The 19,600-nt window shown below is 44.9% G+C and overlaps 1 protein-coding gene across 3 annotated transcripts in view; it reads right to left on the bottom strand.

The window, feature by feature from the left end:
* The window catches only part of PFKM (phosphofructokinase, muscle), a 42,990-nt gene that overhangs the window by 8,141 nt on the left and 15,249 nt on the right, over positions 1-19,600 (bottom strand). Inside the window, exons 1-11 of one of the 3 annotated variants that reach the window (XM_055318875.1) lie at positions 15,361-15,427; positions 11,916-12,008; positions 5,849-5,922; positions 4,933-5,010; positions 3,305-3,494; positions 2,924-3,089; positions 2,164-2,208; positions 1,634-1,742; positions 1,413-1,508; positions 1,105-1,197; positions 377-502 (exon numbers count right to left, since the gene is read on the bottom strand). In XM_055318875.1, the coding sequence (XP_055174850.1) occupies positions 377-502; positions 1,105-1,197; positions 1,413-1,508; positions 1,634-1,742; positions 2,164-2,208; positions 2,924-3,089; positions 3,305-3,494; positions 4,933-5,010; positions 5,849-5,922; positions 11,916-12,000 (1,062 nt within the window). In that variant the 5' untranslated portion in view covers positions 12,001-12,008; positions 15,361-15,427. Of the gene's footprint in view, positions 1-376; positions 503-1,104; positions 1,198-1,412; positions 1,509-1,633; positions 1,743-2,163; positions 2,209-2,923; positions 3,090-3,304; positions 3,495-4,932; positions 5,011-5,848; positions 5,923-11,915; positions 12,009-13,027; positions 13,152-15,360; positions 15,428-19,600 lie in introns of those variants that run through there. The other 2 variants (XM_055318876.1, XM_055318874.1) reach the window with 2 other exon arrangements.

Genomic DNA, 19,600 nt, shown 5'->3' with positions numbered 1-19,600 from the left:
ATATAAGCCAGCCAGCCAGACCTTAATAACATCCCTGCTTCTACTCATGTTTGGAGAGACTGCATTTCTCTTCCAGCAAAGACATTGCAAAATCTTGGATGCGAGGTTGGATTTTACGCGATATTGGGTCTCATTACTTGGTAGGGTCAGCATCTCTCCTGTGGAATACTTACAGACGGGGATGCTGAGGCTCGGCGAGGTGGCGGCTTCTTTGCAAAGCCTATTCTGCTCTTCCCCACCTCACTCTAACTACACCATGCTGCCTTTCCATCTGCTCCTGTTCTAGTGGCCTTGGAACTTGGTCTCTTTCCCTCTAAGCTCCAGCTCAAAGACAGGCTCGGGGCTGTTAGGAATGGGAGGCGAGGTCAGTACTTACCACCTGCACACACTCCATGAGGGGCAGGCGCACAGCCTGGTTACCAGAGAGGCTCACCACGCAGGCCGGGGTGTCCGGGGTCCCCTCCAAGAGCGCCATCACTGCTTCCACACCCATCCTGCTGCCCTGTGGGAGCCCAGGGACCAAAGACAAGTCTGTTCAGGCCTCCCCATCTGGACTCGGCCTGGAGAGCCAGGGCACTCAAGGCCCTTCCAAATCACAGGGCGGATTTAAGGACCACAGCCAAGAGCTTGCTGGGCTTTGCCTCCCTACTCAGATTTCATCTATAGCTTGATAATTCTTCATCCTCTTGCCGTTAGAATTCTATTTGGTTCCAGAGAAACAACATCCAATGTAGCAATCAAGGAGATTACTGAGGCTTGATAATATTTCCTTCTTATCGATAAAGCAAGAAAGAATATGGCCTCTCTCTTCCAATGCAGGTCAGATAAGAGGGTTCAATCTGAGTGTCTGAGTTAGATCTTAATAATGTTACTAATGCTCGAAGCGGAGATATGAGACCTCACCGTTCAGGGAGCATAGAGGTTCCCATCAATTTTTACAACAGAAGGGAATTCTTAAATGTATAGGAATGGGTCAAGGGCCACCGCAGTCCAGAGGCTGGTGGTGGGTGGCACAGTCAACAGTGTAAGCCCCTGTCGTGGTGAAGTGCAGTCCTGCAAGTTGTGGGTCCAAAGATGTGAGGGCCACAGAACCCCATGACTTACCAGGATTCGGTCGAAGGCTGATGGGGTCCCACCCCGCTGCACATGCCCCAAGACAGTGACCCGAGTGTCATATCCCAGACGCTTTACCACCAGCTGAAGGCAAAAGGACACAGAGTCAGAGACCAAAAATAAGCAGAGACTAAGATAAACCACAGATGGTTTAACCTCTTGTAATGATTCCTTGGAAACTAGGGGGCAGGAAACTTGGGGAAAGATGCGCAGAAGGACTAAGGGGAGATTCAGAAACCACCAGGGAAGGGCGCGGGCAGGATGGCATCCAAGTCCTCTTTGGCTTCATGGATACTAACCTCCTTGATGTCTTCTGAGGTGATTGGTTTCCCATTCCTGTCAATCGCACCCTCAGCCACAATGATGATGTTGAGACGAGAACCCCGGGTCCTTGTCTGGTGAAGAACAAAGAGAAGAGTGGTCAGTGGGGTGAAACTGATGGATGGGAAGGGCATCGTCAGCGGGACAGGCGAGGGTTTTTTTTAAGGGCAAAAAAAAAAAAAAAAAGAAGTTCCAGTACCTCACTAAGCCGGCGACAAAGATGTTCCTCCCAGTCATCATCTGGCGGACATTCAGGAATAAAAACCCAGTCAGCCCCACAGGAGAGGGAGGTGACAAGGGCCAGGTATCTGAGAGGAGAGGCAGAAGCATCACGTGGGGAGCCCCACTCCACCAAGAGCCTCACCCGAACCCTGCAGGTTGCCTGGCCCCATAGTTGGTGAAGGGTCTGAGGACCTGTGGTTTCATTCTTGGAGGTGAGAGCGCTGCTGAGACAGCTTCTCAGTGCGATTCTGTCCCTGAAGGGCACCTTCTAGTCATGCCACCCTACCACAGTGGCCTCAGATCTCAGAGCACTGGGTGTCCTCTCATGCTGGAGTGGGCCTGTGCACATACACACACGCACACACTTGGGGCGGAAGCAGGGAAACGGGGCCCCAGCCGGAGGAGCGTGGGCCCCTCCAGATCTCCCCCGGGAGACCTCCCTGGATCCTCCGGGGAAGAGAAGGTTAGTGCTGACTCCACAAAAGCAGCAAGTCCAGATGATCTTACCCACAGTGCCGGCCCATCACTTCCAACACAAACGTCCTCTGGTGGCTGCAAGAGACAGACACAGGGCTGACATAATCCTGCTGTCCCTACGGCCAGGATCAAGCCGCCCCCAGAGCCAGGATGGGTAACCTCCCTGGGAGATGCCACTAGACCTTCCAGCAGGCTCCCAGAGAGCCAGGAAGACCTAGGAGAAACACATCAGCCACGGGCAGCTGAAACGTGCAGTGAAAGGGATCAGTCCTGCGGCTCTGTTCTGGCTCTGTTCTCTTCCAAGGGTCCCAGGAAGGGAAGGAGGGAAAGGGAACAGAAGTGAAGAAGTGAGGACTTGACCGGTCTGGAATCCCCTGGGATTGCCTTGGCAAAGTGTGACCTTCTGTCCTCCCAGTCTCGCACACTGCCTCCCCCGCACCCCCTACTCTGAGCAGTGGCAGCGACAGCCCCCACAATCACTATGACACAGCTGAAAAGGGTGGCTGAGGTGTGGGGCTCCCCGGATTTGTCTCAGGTTGGACGCTAATCCTGGGACATCCTTTGGGTGTCAAAGCCCCCAGAGCTAGTGTGGCCAGTAGGCTAGATGGTGAGAAGACGCAAGCCTACAGCATTCAGACAGCAGTGCAGTCTCAGGCCCTAGAGATCACTCTTTGTTAGAGTGTCCCAGCACCAGAAAACTGGTCATTATGGCCTGCAGCTCCAGTGCGTGCCTCTTCTCTGACCCCAGCCCTTTAGTCAGTTCCAGCTGCCTCTCTGCAGGCCCCCTCACCTCTGAGCAGTAGTGGTGATGGCATCCACGATCTCTATGATCCGGTGCAGGGCAGAGTCGGTGCCGATGGTCATGTCAGTGCCGCAAAAGTCATTGTCAATTGAGCCCACCAAGCCCACGATGTTCAGGTAGCTGGACTTCGTAGCCTCCTCCGCTGTGATCTTACCTGACAAAGACAAGAAACCAGGAGCCGCCGGGTGAGGGGCCTGGCATGCCTAAAGAACAGATGGGCAGAGGGAGCAGGACCCGCAGCCAGTGGGCACTGCAGGCAGTGGCACAGTGAGGAGAGCAAGGACCACCCCCCCCCGCCCCGTTCGTGTCTGGGTAACGATCTCCTCCAATGGGGTGGGGGTGCACACGCTTCTGACAACCACGTCTCACCCGCTTTCTGGAGGTCACTCAGCAAGTCACTCCACTCAGAACGGAAGGTGTCCGCCCCAGTGAGGCTGCCGTCACCCCCGATGACACACAGATTGGTGATCCCACGTTTCACTAGGTTGTGGGCAGCTCGAAGTCGCCCCTCTCGTTCCCGAAAATCCTTGCACCGGGCACTTCCGATGACTGTGCCACCCTATGGGGAAGAGGTAGGAGTCAGCCCCACCCCCCCACCCCCGCAGAGGAGAAAGCTGAATTTTGACTGAACATGCTAAGATTTCCCCTATTCCAACACTGTGATGGGCTGTCATAACCACATGGCTTTCTAGGACATACCCTGACATCCTTACAGGTCATTTGTCCCTTCTAAAGGAGAGGGAAATGATACTGGCTGAGCTACCACAGGGTCACTCACTCCTTATATTCTGCTACACCTGTTTGAAGACTGCTCAGATCAACCCATTTCATTGAAGGCATTGTCATCAAAGTGATTATCCTCAAGGGGAGCAAAGGAACACATACATGCTGTTGGCTCTTGGAATCATCTCCATCTTTCGCGTGTTCTTGGAAGCATATGAAATAGTACTGGCTTCAGTCTTTGGAAATTCTCCCTAGTGACCTGACTGCATCAGATTGCATCCAAACTATTCTTAGGAGTTCATCCCAATGTGTCTGGTAGTACTTTTTCCCTCTTGAACTCACTGATTTCTAATTGTAACCAGGCACTGCCAATTCTTTCCTCTCTGCTCTTCAGGATCTATGGCGCTAGTGGAAGGAGACACAAGACCTAGGTATTCACAGGAAAAATGGCTCTGAGGATTGTCAGTGGTTTAGAGATACCCCAAGAGAGGTAAGTATACTTAGGGTTTTCACAAATCATATATACTGGCATCCATGACTTTGGGAGTATTGATGGAGAAGTCTGGCTCATTCTCAGACCACTTTACAGCAGGCACTATTGCCTATAAAGAACCTTCACAAAGCACTGCACATTAAATTTCCTCCCATGGATTTTTAGAGGATAGAGGTAAAGAATGGGGATACAAATGTAATTTGTAGATCTTTCAGTAAATCAGAAAATAGGTATATGACCTAGAGAAAGTAGCTCAAGGGGTTGTGAGGCAATCAGCATAATCTTAGGGTGTTTCTGGAAACTCTATACTGGTTTCTTCCTCCCTTAAACACTCTGGTTTCAGGTGACCTTATCACCATCACATGAGGACTGGCAGATTTCAGCTCTACTTCTGGCTCTGGCTCCAGTCCTCTGGTAAAGTTATTTTCATGGCCAGACCTTCCCCGTGACCCCAGAGCAGGACCTGCTTACTTACCAATTCCTCAAGTCTTGCCTATGACCTTTCTTTAAAGAGCAAACTGTCCTGTGACCGCATTCCTGCCCCCATGCCACCGTAGGAAAACAGGGTGATGTTTTCTTTTTTTCTTTTTTTTTTTTTTCAGGGTGATGTTTTCAAACTCAAAGAATAAAGAGCAATTGAGGCACCTCTCTAGTCATAGAACCCTTCATGTCAAGCCACATTGTTGTGGGTTGGGGGGAGACTTAGGCAACCATGAGGCCAAACCAGAATGGGGTGCAACAACGACAGGACAAATACGGGATGGGAGTCTCTGGAACATACCAGCTGAAGCATCATCGAAACGCTCTCCCAGGTGGCTTCCCTGATGTGATCTCCACCATCCACCAGGCCTTGGTAACCCTGTGGGGCACATTACAGCCATTCAGCCCCTGCTAGGCCAGTTCTCCCTAAACCCCCACGATTAAGACAGAATCCCTGGGAAGAAGCGTTTTGAGAATCAAGTCACCTCCTCCCATTACTGAGTCCTGGATGCCCATGACACTGTCATATTTAACACTGTGCAAGGAAGAAGACATCAACTTTTCAAGACCCTCATCTAGTTTCTTGTAATCGCAAAAGGTCAGGGTGCCCTTCCTAGTATTTCATCCTAATTGCTCTTGCTTATGGCTCATCCCATGTCCTCCAATCTACTTCCCAGGGAACTAGATAACAGATGGCTTTGTTAACAGTAGAGGGGAAAGAGAAGGGTGTTGGAGGGAGGCCAAGAGAGAAATAGGACTGGAAAAGATAAAATTTGGGAGAAGGTAGATAAAATTTACAGAAAGAAGAGTGGACAAAGAATGAGAGGGAAGGGAGAGAAGGAAAGAGGAGTCAGAACCTCAGAAGGTTTGGCAAACTACAGAAATCTGATGAGAGTCTTCTTTCCAAAGGCTCTAGCTCTGGACATACCTAAATTTTCTGTGAAATTCTCATTTCAGCTTCTCTCTTTATCTTGGTGGAGGTTAGGGGAAGAGAGGGTTACTTCTTCCTTTAACTGGATGGGCAACATGAGGACCCAGTCTGTAGATCCCCAGATCCCACCATCGTTATTGGAGACTGGAATGGCAGGGGACACTCATGAAGACAGGGAGCTGAGATAGGTCAGACAGCATGTAACTGGGAGGTGAGGAAACAGGAAGTGGGGAAGGGGGAGCAGAAAATAGGGAAAGAGCAACAGAGAACAAAATAGAGAACCAACCTCATGGACAAAGAAGACACGGGCACCAGTAAAGATACCCACTCGAACCACAGCCCTGACAGCAGCATTCATACCTGTGAGGAGAGAGGAGAGACAACAGGGAGAGGTTACTCCTGAGAAAAGCAGCCTGGACTACAAGATACAATTCAGTCCATTTCTCAGGCTTTTCTCTGAATCTAGAAAACTCTCCTCCACTAACACTGAATTACCATGTTTAGTGTTGATGTAGCTCCAGATATCCCTCAGTCAGCTCCCTCCCCGCCAAATCTCATCTTTCCTAAGACCTTTCCTCACAGGGCAATCTGGGAATTATAATCTTGAATGCTTACTGTAGTGGGAGACACTGCTAAACGCTCGTCAAATGTCATCTCGTTTAATCCTATCCACAACCCTAAAGTTGCCTCCATTTTACAGATCTGGAAACTGAAGTTCAAAGAGGTCAAGGTCACAAAGCCAGTCTCTCCACAGGGAGAAACAATTAGGACTAAAACAGAGAGGAGAGTCTTTCCCCTTTCTCCCATAGAAGTATTACTCCTTCTGAGTAGCTACTCAGCAATAAGAACCATCTCTCCCAAGAGTACGGTGGAGGAACTACCCTGCATAACACACAAGACATGGAGCAAGCTGTAAAGTCCTCCACCAATGCTACTGATAACTGTGCTAAGCAGAGCTTCCCTGGTGAGAGACAGAAGACATTCCCAGGTCTTGATCCTGGTAACCCATCCTACCTTGTAATGTGAGGACGGGCTTCACAGTGATGCTCAAGGAACGTCGGAGCCAAGATAGATCAATTTCTTATGAACCATTTTAACCACCTTCCCTCAGATGCTTCCCTAGCATGTTTTTTTGTTTGTTTGTTTGTTTCAATCTAAAATCTATTCTTATGGTCCTGAATCCTGCCTAGAGTATTATCATATACCAGTGAGTACTAGAGAAACCAGTAATTAGAAAATCTGCAGCAGCAGACCAAAATCCATCATTAACTACTACAAAATCCAAAACTACCTGGAATGGAATAAAATAAAAAAGATCAGAATATTTGCAGGGGTTTGCAGGCTGACAAAGTTGGTATCGGGTGGCTATATGTGCCAAGTTAAACTGGAGGTCCATGCACTCATTGAGCAAATATTTACTGAACACCTACCGTGCTCCACACACTACAGGCATTGGGGAAACAGCAGTGAATGATATAGTCTAGGGATATGAAGATAAAGGACTTGGTAATGGTCCTCAAGACTTGCAAAGAGTATAAGATGATTACAACACAGATCCCTATGAGGGAGGTACGTATAAAGCCAGTGGGAACAAGGAGAAGGAGCATCCAAGCTGCCAGGAGTAAGTCAGGACAGGTTATACCAGATAAGACAGCACTTGGCCTCAGACCCAGTGGACAATTCCTTACAAATCTTTTTTTTTTGGCCAGTGAAAAATGAAGAAGGTGAAGGTCAAGAAACCACCTTAAGTAATTCAGTACTATAAAAAATAAGATGTAAGACAGGAAGCTGTGAGAGAGGAAGCTATACAGGCAGGCAGACATCTGCATGCCACGTGAGGGAGTGTGGCTCCTATTCTGCAGGCTAGGGTTCGACTGGAGATCCACAGATGATGGTTTCAGGGAATTCAAAGACCCCAGGAAACTGTATGGAAAGCTTTCTGGGCATGGAAATTTCCTTTGAGAGAAGGTCCACAGCTTTCATTTGATTCTTAAAGGAGTCTGTGACCTGGAAAAAAAAGTTGCAAATGATGGAAAATCTTTGAACAATTGTGAGAGTGGACAGACACGATGCTCCCTGCATCTTGGAAAGATCAGGGTGGCAGCAATGCAGAGGAGGCTGGATAAGATGACTATCTGGCAGCCTAGGCAAAAAATGATGAGGGCTTGGACTGGAGACTGGCATTTGGGACAAAACAGAAGACACTGGACAGGAGATATCTAGGAAACAAGATTTCAGGGTGTTGGAGAGGACAATGCAAAAGCCCCATGACTGACTCAGGCAAAGGGTAAAACTGTGGTGCAATTGACTGAGCAGAGGCAGGCTTCGATTCAGGCAGGTGGGGGTGTGGATGACACATTCGTACTGGGAGAGCTTGAGCTTGATGTTCTTATGGGACATCCATGAGGACTTGGAAGAGGCTGTCTCAAGAGAATGATAGAACCTGAATGGGAAAGGCAAGGAATAGAATGTGGAGCAACACTGATACTGAAGGAACAGGCAGGGAACATGAGATCCATGAGGGAAACTGAGGAGGAGCAGCAAGAAAGACAAAAGGGAAACCAGGTCTTAGCGATGTCTTGGAAGCCAAAGGGGACAGTTGCAAGAAGCTGGAACAGTGCTGAATGCTTCCAAGAATTGATCTCAGTAAGAGCTAAAAGACTCAGCTTGCCACACAAGGTCTCTGGTGAGCACCACTGTCAAAGCTCACTTCCGCCACCACTGAAGCAAAGTCACATGAGGTCTAGAAGTCTAGATTCACACCCCAAAATTGAAGGAATCAAAAGGGAAAAATCTGTGATGGGAGCAGGCTTCTCAGAAGCTTTAGGGAAAGCCTGTGTGTGTGAAAAGAATGGAGTCAACGCAAAGCCATCAGTGCCTTAGGAAGGATAAATAAAGTCAGTATGATCAGAACAGAAATGAAACTATCCTTTATTTTCTAGACTTTCACAAAGCCTGTGGGATTCTCTATGGGATATCTGAAATTCTGGAGTATGAATCTGTGATCTTAAGAAATAAGGAAAAAAGATTCTTCTGGAATTCATAGGTTGGAATACTGCTTCCCACTCCCAAGCTCAGTAAGCATAGGGAGAAAAGATTTAAGAAAAGTGACTTAAAAGGTTTTAAGTGTAAAGTAAATAGATGGCAGGTAGGAAATATAAATCCATTGGGCAGAAGAAAAATCCCACAAGAAAAAAAGATTCCTTCTCTTCTCTCCTCTCTTTACCCTCTTACCTCAACCTTCCAGAGGTCATCCATCCTGCCTCTAAGTTAGACAGTTGTTTTCCTAGAAACCAAGTTTTAGGACTCTCTTTGCCCCCTATACCTGCATCTCAAACTCTCAGTTCCCTAAAAATCACAGATTGGGATGTATATCGAACTTATTCTAGGGAGTCCCAGTAATTCTTTGGGCTCTCCTACTTAACATTACTGGTCCCAGACCAGTCCTGGCCAGACTCTCCTTGGCCGTTCCATGTTACCCTAAATAACCCTCTATTCACAGCTGTCTGACTTATTAGAAGCAAGACGAAGGATAAGATTACAGGCACCACCCAGGGGGTATTCTGGGTACAGCCAGGAGGGGCTCTGGAGAACATCAGAGGCACGTACTTTGGAGTTTCTAATTACAGCCTATAGGGAAGAGGCTTTGAGGAGAACTAAGGGTGATGGGTCTCTATGACATGAGACAGAAAAAAACAATAAATGACTTAGTCACTACCTTTTGGAAAGCAGATGTTAAAAACTTTCTATTTTAACTGGACTTTGAATAGGAAAAAAAAATCCAGTAATTCCAACATGAGAAATAAATGTTAGATCTGAATGACACTTTTGAATATGCAAATTAAAATTATGAATATGAAATAAAATTATGAAGAGCAATTCAGAGAGGTAATTGAATCCCTGTTCCTATAAACCTTTAAAAACTTTAAACAGGATAAACATGCATTCGGAATGGACTGCCCATCTGAAGACAGAGGGCTAGAGCAGATGATCCTTTCCAGAACAAGCCAATGTCATACGGCCAAATGTGGTATGATTTAGCAGAGCTGGGGTCATTCCTGGGTTGAAAGAAGAATTAGGATTTGTATCAACTCAGCCCAGCTTCTGAGCTCAGGATGTCTGACTTCTGGCCTCTCTTCTGCTTTAAGAAGTTATCAGCTTTGCTAAACTCAGGGAATGACAGAGCTGTTGGCCTCTATGGATTTTACAGAGCCCAACCCCACTCTCCCACGTGGCCCACAGCCTCTGAGGCAAAATCATTTCTGTGCCCTCTCCCTGGGAGAACTGAAGATCATTAAACCTATCTCTGGGCAGGCCACTGCTATATTTGAGCTGCTCCTTCTATTGGGACCTATCAGCTCTTCTTTGAGTTTTCTGCTTTGCTTCCCTGCCTCTCTTAGTTTCATCCTACTAATGTGCACCTGTGATGTTATGTGGTCCACAATGGGATATTTCCCTGGGCACACTGTGCCTGTCACAGGATCCCAAAGGCCATGGTCCAGCTGGCCTTCCAGAAATCAGCCTATGCTAGCCCCTGCCTCCATGAAGGATAATCTTCCCTTAAAGCAGGTGAAAGTCCCTTTGGAATGAGGATTTCTCTGCTCAGGATCAGGAGCTGGAAGGGCTCTGCTGCTCTTAGACTCAAGTTATATCCTAGGTCTCTCTCATTTTTTTCTTTTCTTTCCTTTTTTTTCCCCCCTCTTTCCCTCTCCAGAAAGTCCTTCTTTTTCATAATTTCCTAACTTCAGATACCTCACTTGGAGGAGGTTTTAGGGTCCTACCAAGGTTTTAGGGTCAACACTCAGACTTTATGTAGCAAGGGATTCTTTCCAGGAGAGAACAGAGAAGCAATAGAAGCCAGGTCAGCCTCCAGTAGGGCTCTGCATTCCTTATCTGGCCACTATTCCTGAACTCGGACTTCTGTGCCCTCCTTCCTATGTGTCCTCATTCTAGCATTCTCATATTCATGATATATGCCACAGTTTTAATTAAGCGAACATTAATTAAAAAAAAACATATTTAAAATCTACATTTAGAAAAGGACCATAAGAGTAAAGACAACATGTGACTTTTTCATGGATATATCCTTAGTGCCCGCCATCCTGTTTGGTATACAGGTGCTCAATAATTTCCTTTGCATTTAATTAGGAACATTTACTTAGCATTTACTATGTACCAGGCATTACCAAATGAAGAATTCATTCAACGAAGAGTTCGGTTTCTCGAAATCTACCTTCTCTGGGAACTTTTTCCTGGTTAATCATACCAAGGTCTAGCATTTCATTATCAGAGTGGGTTCTATTTGGTTAAGGCACACTTGATTATTGTTATTTATGAGCCTTACATAAGAATTTTGCTAATATATGTCATCTCTCCTCCTAAAACTACAAATTCCCCCAAGGAAATCAACTTCTTCACAACATGTAAGACAGGGCTCTAAAAAAAGTGAGTCCTTAACACAAAGTCTAGGATGCCTAGAGAGAGTGGAGCAGAGCAAAAGGGAGACTAGCTGAAATCTCTTTCCTTCTGTCTTCTTCCCAGCACAGTCTTCATGTCCTGGTATCCCTCCCAATGAGATTCTACCTCTCTCCAAGGCATTATAAACTAGAATATACAAGATCATCAAAGGAGAAAAAAAAAATCACACATTCCCTATCTCCTACTTCATTTTTCCATATACCTGATTTTCCTGACTTCCAGGTTTCTGGGACTCAACCCAGACAGGGGTTCTCTTTGGCTCTGCTTTTTGCACCCCACCCCCGACCCATGGATCTGCACTGATTAACTGCTGCTGTTCCTGTTTGTTCGAGGGCTGAAGGAACAGAAAAGGAGGAAAAAGCCAGAGAATGAAGTAGAACTGTTTCTAGTGCTGTCAGAGTGAGGTGCCGGTCTCTGGTCAGTGCAGGAGCTCTACAGACATCGGAGGCAATACCTAAGGGTCTAGGTAGGGCCCACCAAATCCCAGTTCAGGGGCCCCTCCCTTTCCCCACCACTTCCAATGTGCTTGAAGTGAATCCACCTACTGCTTTCTCAACCATTTTATCTCTTCAGTCTCTAATGTTGCTTGAGGAAACACCTGTTTTTTTAGGTACCAAAGGACCCAAATGGTCCCAAATCTTCAGAAAAATCTGGAAAGAAGTGTTATAAAGGTTTGAGTAAATTAGAGCAAACAATATCCAGAAGCACTTGGGGACTTAGACCTAACAGATTTTGGGGAAGGCCCAGGAATCCAGTGTGAATCTACAAAAGGATATTAAGGAGGATAGTTTTGTTCTACAGGTGAAGGGAGTCAAGAGACTCAAGGGGGCCTACCAGCCACCCAGTCCCTCCTCAAGCAGGGCCATCCTCCTTACCTTGGGCATCTCCACCAGAGGTTAACACGGCGATGGCTTTGCCGATCCCCAGGGTTTTGGCTGCATGGTGCTCTTCATGGGTCATGATCCACTCTAGAATTCAAGGGAAGGACCAGGTAAGACACAAGAAGATGGAGGTGCTCGGGAAATGGCTCTGTTAGACTGGCAAGAGCCACCTCAGTCAGGCTCTCTCACTATACTGACTCTGGGCTTTACAGCCTGGGTGCTTTGGGCTTCTTCCAGAAGAGGGCCACTCCCTCGCAGAGTGACAAGCTGAAATGTCACAGTAATCAAACCCAACACTGCAAAGGTCCTGGCTAATCCTTCCCACCTCAATTGGAGCCTATTTGAAGAACAAGCTAAGGTCAGGCGGAAGGGCAGTTGACTGAACAGAAATGAGAAAGGAAGGAGGAAAGTTAAGTTAGCCTCAAGGATCCTTCCCTTTCATGAAGGGAAGGGCTGCTGCAGATTGTAGGAATCGGATGAGGTTTGGGCCATTGATCAAGATCCAGCTAAGTGGAGGCAGAAAAGCGAGGGCAGGCTGGATTACAGGAAGATTAGGGTTCAGTTTTATGGAATTGGGCTAGGCTGGAACTGGGATTGGGGTTTTACATGCGCAAATCAATGGTTCAGGCTCAGGAATGGTTAAAGATATTCCAGTTTCTCCCATTCTCTCAGGCTCCCTGACTCTTGAGCATCTCCCACCTCATCTTCAGGCCTTGCCCCTTACACTCCATGCTATCAGATGGAAGAGTAGCACAATCACTGCCACCTATACATAGATATGGACACAGTACATGTGACCACCTTCCTATTTTTGTCTTCAAGGCTTCTCTTTCTCACAGGAACACACAAGACATACTTTTGTATCCAAAAAAATGTCAGCGAAATCATCACTTTCCCAGTTACCCAGGCTAAAACCTATATCTTTAAATTTATCTCCTCCATACTCTCAGAGTCAAAATGGTTATCAAATCCTAATTTTCTCCCTTACTGTCTTCCCTTACCCTTCGCTTCTTTGTGATCCTCGCTGCCTCTCCCCACTTGGACTGCCTACCTGCTCTCCCTCTGTTTATTTCCCTTCTCCACTGTATCAGAGACACAAAACAAACCTCCACGGGAAGGTCACCGGACCCTGGGGCCTCAGTGGAGAGAGGATGCATTCACTTGAACGGGGGCTGATGACCTTTAAGCACAGCTCATGTTTCTGCTGTGAATCTGGGGAAATCTGGGTAGCTGCTGATAAAGACATAGGTCACATAAACACACAAATCCGAATATATGCCAATAAAATACATGCAATGAGACACTCATGAAGACATACATACACAAACACACATAGTATTATTAAGGGACACAGATTCTCAGACATACTACACATAATCCATAGATAAAGTCCAAACTTCCGAGACTGGCAGTCAAAGCTTCTGTGATCTAGCTTCAACCTTTGCTCCCACAAATCTTCTGCTCCATCATCACTTGAACATTACTTTGCTCCTTCCCACTTGTGTACTTGAGCACACTGCATCTCGCATCCGGAAGGCCACCCTGGCCCTTCCACAGATCAATATCCCACCCCATCATTTAAGACCAGTCCTAGTCGCAATTCTATTAATATTAAGTCTATTTTAAGCCTTCACTGACTACCACAGGGCAAGGAGAGATTCTTTTTGGACCTCATCTAATCATATACTGTCTGGTAGTGGATCATTCATTTAGCATTTAATCACTACTTTATGTGGTATTTTTTTTAAGATTTATTTATTTCATTGAGAGAGAGAGAGAGATGGGGAGGGACAGAAGGAGAGAGAGAATCCTGAAGCAGACTCCTTGCTGGGGGCAGAGCCCATCTTGGGGCTCAGGGCTCAATTCTAGGACCCTGAGATCATGACCTGAGCTGAAATTGAGAGTCAGCTGCTTAACCAATGAGCAACCCAGGCGCCTCTATGTGATATTGAAATTGGTTCTTATATGTCAAAAATGTTGGACTAAATCAAGGATCAGCAAACTATATAGCACAAAGATCAAATGCAGCCCTTTCTAAGGTTTCGTATGGCAGCAAACTAAAAAAAGTATTTTACATTTTTACATGGTTGAAAATACAATGTCACAACATGGGAAAATTACATGAAATTCAGATTTCAGTGTCCATACCACTCTCATTCTTTCACATGTCATCCTATGGCTGCTTTTCTGCTACCACAAGAGTAGATTATTGTGACAAAGACTAGGTAGCCCGCAAAGACTAAATATTTACTACCTGGCCTTTTACAAAAAATGTTCGCAGACCCCCGGATAGATGATTGCTATAAGCCATTTTCCCTAACTAGACTGAACAATCCTCCAGGGAAGGATCATGTTCATTTTTTTAAAAACTCTCCCACAGCTTATGAAAGCCTGGTGAAGTCTATGCACATAACAGTTCAATAAATCCTTGTTGAAAGCATTAGTGAATTGACAAACAATACAAAATGCACAGAGACGTATGAAAACTTTTATCTAATATGCTTTGACACAAACATAGCTCCATATTCTACTTCTAAGACATACAGATACAAATAGGACTTCAGAAAGCATATAATGACAAACAGCAAAAGGAATACAATAAACACAGAGATAGAAACACTCTATTTACTAGAGTGTGCATGTCCAAATCTCTGATGTTCAAAGAAAGAAAGACCAAGTAGCTGGTGCAAAGAGGAAGGCAAAAATTTGGGAACGAAAGAACAAAACATGACTATGCTGATCCCATTTCCCCTGAATTCTTTTCCTCTCTTTCACACTGGGAGCTCATCACTTACAAACCCCCCAGGGATCATTCACCCCCTGGGGGCTTCAGCGAGGGAGAGAATTCACCATAACAAGGGGGGCGCTTAGGAGTGCTGACCTGCAAAAAAAAAAAAACAAAAAAACAAAACAAAACAAAAAACAGCTCAGGTTCTTCTCCTGCATCTCTAACCAGTTATAGAGGTACAGGATACCAAAATGCACGCAGATTCATCTATAAGCATCCTTAGAGGTTCACAGCGACACACACGTAGAGATACACAGACATAAAATCTAAATATAAAACCACATGTGTGTAGATAAGCACGCGGGAGGAAGAAACACAGGGAGGCAACATCATAGGTGCACTGATTCGAATTGGAGGAGTGCCAGGACAGGAGTCGGGCAACCAAGGGCGACGAGGTCCGGGCACCACTCACCCATCCCTGCTTCTCAGGGAGGGGGGCTGTGCGTGCAAGCCGAGGGAGATGAGCCCAAGGGTAGGATTCTTCGCGACGGCCTCTACCCATCCCCCTCCGCCCTCCAGTTTCTTATGCTGTACCCCCTCTTCTTTTCCCGTCCTCTCCTTCCAGTTCTCCCCACCGCCTCCTCCCAGCACGGTCATCCCCACCTCGCTCTCGGCTCTCCCCTGGGGTCTTTACCCAAGGGCCCCTCTTGCCTTTCAGTCTTAGCTCTCCTCCGCCACGGCTTCCTTGCAGACTGTCCTTGGGGAAGGGGGAGGGGAGCTTGGCCAACGCGGGGAGGAGCCAGGTGGAGGCGACAGGGAGGGGAAAGAGGAGAGGCTTCCCAACCTCCACTGGCTGATGCTGGCCCGGAGGCTCCGCCTCCTCCTGCTCCTCTTTCTCCTCCTCTCCCTCCTCCTCCTCCCAAGGACTGCTCAGATACGGCATCAGCTTAGTCTCCTCACTCCCCAGAAGGTTCTCGGGTCCCCATGTCTGTCTCGGGAGCCATCAGCTCCTGTACACAGGGGGAATCAGAAATTATTTACTTGCTTCCCATGTTGTCCGCAGAGAAAACTTTTTTCTAGCTGGGATTGACTGAGACTCCTTGCATCCAAACACCCTCAACAACTAAAAATACCTCCCCCACTCCCTCTGGCCTGATGCATTGTCTCCTACCTGTTTCACTCTTTAAACAAACATTCATGGAAAGGCTTTGTGCCAGGTTTGGTAGTAGGTGCTGAGGGATGAAAAGTTAAAGGAAACAGAGTCCCTACCCTGGAGGAGCATTGAACTCTGGTATTTTCCATAGAGGGATCTCAAAAACAAACTCCTTTTACATGTATGGGCCTTTCTCAGGGAAAATACAGGGCTACCAAGCAAACAGCATCCACCACTGGAGCCTGAGCCAAGTACTCCCAGAGCCAAAGGTGCCTCTTTTCCTTGATCTGCTTTATTCCTTCTTCTCTCCACCCAAGTCTTTGAGGCAATGCCTCTTCACAGGCATCTCTCCTCCCCAGGCTCTTTCTACTTCCCTTCCTCTTACTTTTGTTTCTACCCCCTGCATATATGCTAGCTGCAAACACTGAGAATAAAGATGAAACCACTGGAATACACAAAAGTAACTTTTGTGATGCAAATGTTACCATCAAAAGACAACCTATAGAAAGGGAGTAAATATTTGCAAATCATATATGTGATAAAGGACTGGTAGCCAGAATATATACACAACTCTTGCCATCCAACAAAAAAAGATAACAACCCAATTTTAAAAATGGGCAAAAAGTCTGAACAGATACCTCACCAATGAAGATAGACATATGGCAAATAATCATATAAAATGATGCTTAGCATCATATGTCATTCAGGAACTGCAAATTAAAACAGATATCACTACATGTTATTAGAATGGTTAGTATCCAAAACACAAACAAACCTGACAATATCAAATGCTGACAAGAATGTAGAGGAACAAGAACCCTAAGTTTTTTCTTCGGAATGCAAAATGGTGCAGTCACTTTAAGAGACAGTTTGGCAGTTTCTTACAAAGCAAAATATTGTCTTACTATATGATCCAGCAATCACACCCCTCTAAGTATTTACCCAAATGAGCTGAAAACTACATCCACACAAAAACCTGCACATGAATGTTCATAGCAGCTTATTTATAATTGCCAGAAACTGGAAGCAACCAAAATGTCCCTCAAAAGGTGAATGGATAAATTGTGGTATATCAATTCAATGGAATATTATTCAGCAGTAAAAAGAAATGACCTATTATCAAGCAAGAAAAGAAGACATAGAGGAAACGTAAATATATATTGCTTAGTCAAAGAAGCCAGTCTCAAAAGGCTCTATACTATATGATTCCAACTAAATGGCATCCTGGAAAAGGTAAAGAATGACATTTCTCTGGCGTAGAGAAAGAATGATAAATAGGTGGAGCACAGGAGACTTTTAGGGCAATAAAACTTCTGCATAATACATGACATTGTGCATTTGTCAAAACTCATAGAACTTTTAATACAGTGAGCCTTAATATAAACAAACTTTGGACTTTAGTTAATAATGTATCAATATTGGCTCATCAGTTGTAACAAATATACCACACAGATGCAAATAGTAATAAATGGAAACTGGCCACAAGAGAGGAAACTGTGCAATCTGCTCAATTTTCTGTAAGCTTAAAACTTCTCTAACAAACAATGTCTACTAATTTTTAAAAAAACATACTCTGTTCAATGAAATATCTAATGAAGGGACACCTGGGTGGCTCAGTGATTGAGCATCTGCCTTTGGCTCGGGTGTGATCCCAGGGTTCTGGGATCGAGTCCCACATCAGGCTCCCTGCGAGGAGCCTGCTTCTCCCTCTGCCTATGGCTCTGCCCTCTCTCTGTCTCTCATGAATAAATAAATAAAATATTTAAAAATATATATCTAATGAAACTGTAATATTAAAAAACAAAAAAATGGCAAGAGCTTAAATAGACATTCCTCTAAATAAAATATACAAATAACCAATAAGCACATGAAAAGATGCTCAATATTACTAATCACTAGGGAAATGCAAATCAAAACCACAATGAGATTCCACTTCACACCTATTAAAGTGACTTTTACAAAAACAAACAAGTATTAGAGAGGACCTGGAGAAACTGGAATCCTGTGTATTGCTGGTATAAATGTTAAGTTATATTGTTACTATGGCAAATAGTTTGGCAGTTCCACATGTTAATCAGAGTTACCGTATGACCTAGCAATTCCATTCCTAGCTTATACACCCAAGAAAAATGAAAACGTGTACACACACACAAAAATGTGTACACCAATGGTCATAGCAGCTTTATTCATAATAAGCAAAAAGTGGAAACAAGCCAAATGTCTATCCACTCATGAAGGATATATAAAATGTGGCATGTCCATACAATAGAATATTACTTGGCAATAAAAAGAATGAAGTTCTGATACATGCCGCAACATGGATAAACCTTAAAAACATATGCTAAGTGAAAAAAAAAACATGCTAAGTGAAAGAAGATATTCACAAATGACCACATACCATATGATACCATTTATATGAAATATCCAGAATAGGCAAAACTATAGAGACAGCGAGCAGATAAGCAATTGCCTACTAGGGCGATGTGGAAATGAGGAGTGACTGCTAATGAGGATAGGATTTCTTCTGTGGGTGATGAAAATGTCCTAAACTCAAAGTGACTGCAAAACACTATGAACATACTATATACCACTGAATTGTAGGCTTTCATTGAAATGAATTTGAGCTTATCTATTGCAGCTGGCCCATGAATAACATGGGGGTTAGGGGCATTGACCCCCATGCTGTCAAAAATCATATAAATTTTGACTCCTCCAAAACTTAATTACAGTTCACCCTCAAACAACATGGGTTTGAATTGCATGGGTCCACTTGTACAGAGTTAATAGTTCCTACTATTAGTAGTTAAGTTTTGGGGGAGCCAAAAGTTAATATGCAGATTTTCAACTACACAAGGGGTTAGTGTCCTACATCGTTCAAGGGCCAACTGTACTAACAGCCTACTGTTGACTGGAAGCCTTACCAATAACAAAAACAGTTGACTGACACATAGTTTGTTCGTTGTATGTATTGTATACTGTATTCTTACAATAAAGTAAGCTAGAGAAAAGAAAACGTTATTAAGAAAGTCATAAGGAAAGTACATTTATTGTACTATACTGTAAGAAATCTATGTATATGTGGACCTGCACAGTTCAAACCTGTGTTGTTCAAGGGTCGACTGTATTTCTTTCATGAATAATATCTTTGGTATTACATCTAAAAAGGCATCATCATACCCAGGGTTTCCTAGGTTTTATCCTATGTTATCTTCCAGGAATTGTATAGTTTTGCATTTTACATTTGAGTCTATGATACATTTATAATTAGTTTTTGTAAAGGGCATAAAGTCTGTATCTAGAGTCTTTTTAGCACATGGATGTCCAGTTGTTCCATCACCATTTGTTGAAGAGGCTATCTTTGTTCCATTGTCTTGCCTTGGCTCCTTTGTAAAAGATCAAATGATTATATTTATGGGTGTCTATTTCTGGACCGTTGATCTATTTGTCTATTCTTTTGCCAATACCACACTGTCTTGATTACTGTAACTTTAGGGTAAGTCTTGAGGTGTTGGGTAGCATCTGTCCTCCAACTTTGTTCTTTTCATTCAATATTGCATTGGCTTTTCTGGGTCTTTTGTCTTTCCATAAACTTCAGAATCTGCATCTTGATACCCATAAATTTACTTGCTGGCCTTTTGATTGAGATTTCATTGAATCTATAGACAAAGTTGGGAAGAACTGACATCTAGACAATATTGAGTCTCCCTCTGTATGAACACAGAATATCTCTCTATTCAGTTCTTTGGTTTCACTCACCAGAGCTTTTTAGATTTCCTCATAAAGATCTCGTATATATTT

The sequence above is a fragment of the Nyctereutes procyonoides genome, unplaced genomic scaffold, assembly GCF_905146905.1.
Source record: "Nyctereutes procyonoides isolate TBG_1078 unplaced genomic scaffold, NYPRO_anot_genome, whole genome shotgun sequence".
NCBI lineage: Eukaryota > Metazoa > Chordata > Mammalia > Carnivora > Canidae > Nyctereutes > Nyctereutes procyonoides.
Note: the sequence above shows the minus strand (reverse complement) of the source record. Positions and strands in the feature narration are given on the sequence as shown.